The sequence below is a fragment of the Pyxicephalus adspersus genome, chromosome 1 (assembly GCF_032062135.1).
Source record: "Pyxicephalus adspersus chromosome 1, UCB_Pads_2.0, whole genome shotgun sequence".
Lineage (NCBI taxonomy): Eukaryota > Metazoa > Chordata > Amphibia > Anura > Pyxicephalidae > Pyxicephalus > Pyxicephalus adspersus.
This window is the reverse complement of record NC_092858.1, coordinates 72525282-72529475: the sequence shown is the minus strand read 5'-3', so window position 1 is coordinate 72529475 and position 4194 is coordinate 72525282. Positions and strand designations below refer to the sequence as shown.

Sequence of the window (4194 nt, the reverse complement as noted above, 5' to 3'; positions counted from 1 at the left end):
TTTTTGTTCAACCCACTAAATTAAAGCTGAAAGTCTGCAGTTCAACTGCATCTGAGTTTTCATTTAACATTAATTGTGGTAATGTACAGAACCAAAATTAGAAAAAAAGTTGTCTCTGTTCAAATATTTATGGTCCTAACTGTATACTTTAAAATGCACCCAGAAATGGGTTAAGACCAAGTGCTTGAGAGTTCTGAAGTGTCCAGCAATGCGTCCAGATCTAAATCCCATAGAGCACATTTGGAGAGATCTAAAAACAGCAGGTTGGAAAAGTAAGAGTAGTCCAAAATCCCAGAAGAGATTTAAAAGACTCTTTGATTGTTACAAAAAGTGATTAACATCAGTTCTTACAAAGGGTGTGCTAGCAAGTATTATGTTGACGGTGTCAATATTTTGGCTAGGCCATTTCTGATGTTTTGTGTTGAATATCTCATATTTTTTTCTTTGCTTATTTGTGTTCTTTCAGTGTCAACAAAAAATAAATAAACATAATAATACCAAAGCATTTGTAATTGCAACAATTTTCTGGGAGATGTGGTGCATTTTCTGACATAAATGCAAGGGTACCAATATTTTTGGCCATGTCTGTATTTGTTTAATTTAGAAAGTTATAAATTGACAATTACAATCGTAATTAGGAATCAGTTTAAACTATACATTAACAGGCAGACACAGTGCATCTCACAAAAAGTCATGCATATCATATCAACCGATGGTTCATAATGCTGATACCTAAGGCCAGTGTACGCTTTCTGGTTTTTGCCTTGTTCCCTACTTAATCAAAATGCAAAAAGAAAATGTATCCAGTGACATGTAATGTGGTTAAATGGTTAACAAATGTACTTTCTATATATGTGAATCTACGTGCCCCCCCCCCCTCCTATTTAGAAAAGGTCCTCTGGAATCTGAAATTTTTATTGAACTTTTGTTAAGTTTAAGGTAAAAAACACAAGGAGGGAGCTTTTCTAGGAAATGGTCTCTTCCTTGGATATTCACATTGTCTAACGTACTGAATGAAATGTGAAATAAAAGTTTGTATGAAGGAAAAACATTTCAAGTAAACATTTAAAATACTTCTTCCTTTTACTTACTGAAAATACTTTCTGGGCTTTTACTTACTGTAATTGGTGACAATATCTCATATAAGGGCTTATGCACACTGGCATCTGCCCCCTTTGTGTTTTGTATTTGTCTGTGGCAAGACCCTAGGTAGAAACACAATAGGACATGCAATAAGGCATGCAATTCTTCCACTGCTGATGGACTCTGATGGAGAATAATTTATCCCTTTTTTGTTTTCTGTGCTTTTTCTAGTTCTTGCCAAAAATGAAATGCATAAAGTTTAGAAAAAGGGCACCAGTGGGCATATAGTCCTAATGCAATATTTTAACTACTCTGAATGATTCTGAATTCTATTATATCTATTCATTGTTTTGTTCCAGAAACAAAAAGCATTAAATACATGTTGTTGGTTTATAAAGATAAAAAATATAAAGTAACATTGTTGCATTCCATTTAACTTGCTATTTTGTATGTTTTGATCAGATTCATCCGATTCTTTATTAGTTGAGAGAAAAGCTAGAAGAATCAGTGTGACCTCAAATAAAAAAACTGAGCCCCCGGACATCCCTAATCCTGGTGCTGGGGATATTGGTAAGTGTTCTGCTGCTTTTTGTTTTAGCCAATCTCCAAACCCATCATTAACATAAAATGTGTTTGCTTTTGAGTTATTATAATATCTCACATGATGTTCAGAATCATGTCTAAATTACCCAAACGTGCTCCCGAAGTTTCTGGTAAATCATATACACTATTTCTACATGTTGTCACTCGAAAACAGTTGAACTATTTCACCCTAGAAGGCCAATTTTTCAACGCATTTCACAGCAAAAGAAGCTGCTTTCTCCAGAATGATCAGAGCAAAAACATTTAACACCTAAGAAGAAATCTTGATTGTTATGGAAGATCTTGGGTTTGCTGGATTCAATGCTTTTAAATATAGATTTAGATGTTTTTGCTCCAATGAATAGTTTACAAAGATAAAATTGAAGGTTTTTGATTGACCTAGTCAAACTCCTGATTTTATTACCATCAAAATATTAAAGAATGTGAATGGGTCAGTTCATATCAAGCGTAATCTCTTCTAAAGGGTGCAGTACAAGTTTTCGAGGCCAAGAATGTCTGATCTTCCAACACTACAAAGGAAAGAGACAAATGTACCAAAATACTCATAGCATGACAGCTTTAAAGCCTGTACTGTAGCGTAGGTAAATGCTCACTTGGAGGATGTAAAAAGCACTTGTCTTACCTTTTTACCTAATTCCTACACAATCTTCTCTGCCATCGGTTCTACACTTCCTCTTCTCTAAGGCTGCCTATGCAATGCAGCATTGGTAGCCCTGCATTGTAAGTAAAGCACACAAACAGCCTAATGTGCCAGATATAATTTGGTTGTGCTTCCACTTTGTTCTTAAGCTTTTATGGTCAGGAGGGTTCCTGTTACAGTTAGAATAGGTAGGCTTGCCTTAGTCTGTATGTTTTTGTTCGGTTTTTTATGACTGAATTAGCATTAGTTTTTGTCTGTTTTATGTGATGCCCTGAATTTGTACTCTTTGGGTTTTTTATATTCTCTGGCACTTTGTGGAATCCTATAGCTGTTCAGTTGCCTGTTATTTCTTGGAAAGCTGTAAAGGTTTTGAATTTTTGTTTTTTCCGATGGAAATTTTGTGCAAAACCAGTTCTGTTTTGTTCATAGGGTTCAGTCTATTCCTCTACAGTATTGCTACAGGGGGATATTCTAATTGACCTTACCAGGCTTTATGTCTAACTTCATTCATTATTCAGGTCTCCTTGTTAGCAGTTGAGTTTTCACAACTTTCTCTCCATGATGCCCACGGAGGTGCCATCATATTTTGGGGGTAGTGTTCCTTTTTTCAGGTCTTTTAAGTTGCTGCCCCCTCTGAGCAGCAATTCCTGGGCCTGTGGGGTTTCTTGCCATGACATTTCCTTAAACTGCGTTTGGACGTTCTGAAGGTGAAAGATTGAGGGGTCTCTCTAAAGTTTCAGATTTATTGTAAGCTAATTGAAAATCTGTCTGTTTTCCAGGTCTTCGGCACAGACCCAATCAGAGACAAGCAAGAGATGAAGATTTTGAAGGGTCTCCATGGAATTGCAATAGTTGTACTTTTCTCAATCACCCAGCACTAAACCGTTGCGAGCAGTGCGAGATGCCTCGGTTCACCTGAATCTGCTGCCAGCTGCTTCACTTTGCTTGAGGTTTTATACAGATACTATCTAGCATGCAAGGAAAAAGTAGGGACCTTACTTCAGTGTATCAGCAAGCTGAGCCCAACTCACTGCTGAAGTTGAAAATGCTTTGTTCGCAAGCAAGACTCGGTATTTGCAGGACAGCCCTGTTAGTGATCTACCAGATTCCCCTTTTCATTTTGTGCGTAAATGATGGAGGTTTCAAAATGCTGGTCATTTGGTTTCTTCTCCAGAAGACGAGATCTAGCAAAGGGGTAATGGAGGTCACCGTTTTGCAGACCAATTATTTGGATCAATGAAGCAGAAGACAGATAAGATGAATAGAAATAGTCTTTTCTGCTTCCCAGAAGTATCCTACTGAATGAAGACTTTGGTGGTGACATGGTGTTGTAGTATAAAAATCTTATGAAGCATATTTAGAGAAAAGTAACTGCTGCTTTCTTCAGGGTAATTAAGTCCATATGAAATGAATACAATATGCTGTTATACAATGTTGCTGTGAGAAATCAAGGTTTTAGCCTTACTTTTTTAGAGCACATTATCCAATGTATTAATGCAGTCCCCTTCTGTTTGTGCATTGTCCAGAAAGCTATATTGTCAGACTACTGGTTATGTTCACACATTTAATATATAACAAGCTAAAGATGGACATTTTACTGCATGTATTCAGTCTGTATTACTGTTAAAGTGGTTCCCAAAAGCTGTTCAGCACATTCAAATGATCATTATGTAAGATTACTCCTTAAAATTCTGCGACACCTATGCCAAAATACTTATGTTAGTTTGGCACCTTCGTTGAAATGCATACACTAATATATTCTTACCAGACAATAGTGAAAATTTAAATGGGCCACCTTTTTTATATGAAGCAGCATTATTTTAAATCAGTTCACTTACCTGTGATAGTTCACAGAGAAATGAATATGT

General features: G+C 36.3%; 1 protein-coding gene across 3 annotated transcripts in view; it reads left to right on the top strand.

Annotated features, from left to right (window-relative positions):
- Positions 1-4029, top strand: part of TAB3 (TGF-beta activated kinase 1 (MAP3K7) binding protein 3) — a 34371-nt gene extending 30342 nt beyond the window's left edge. For all 3 annotated transcript variants that reach the window (XM_072414213.1, XM_072414204.1, XM_072414222.1), the window contains 2 exons: positions 1546-1653; positions 3106-4029. In XM_072414213.1, the coding sequence (XP_072270314.1) occupies positions 1546-1653; positions 3106-3245 (248 nt within the window). In that variant the 3' untranslated portion in view covers positions 3246-4029. The remainder of the gene's footprint in view (positions 1-1545; positions 1654-3105) is intronic.
- Positions 4030-4194: the final 165 nt, after the last annotated feature.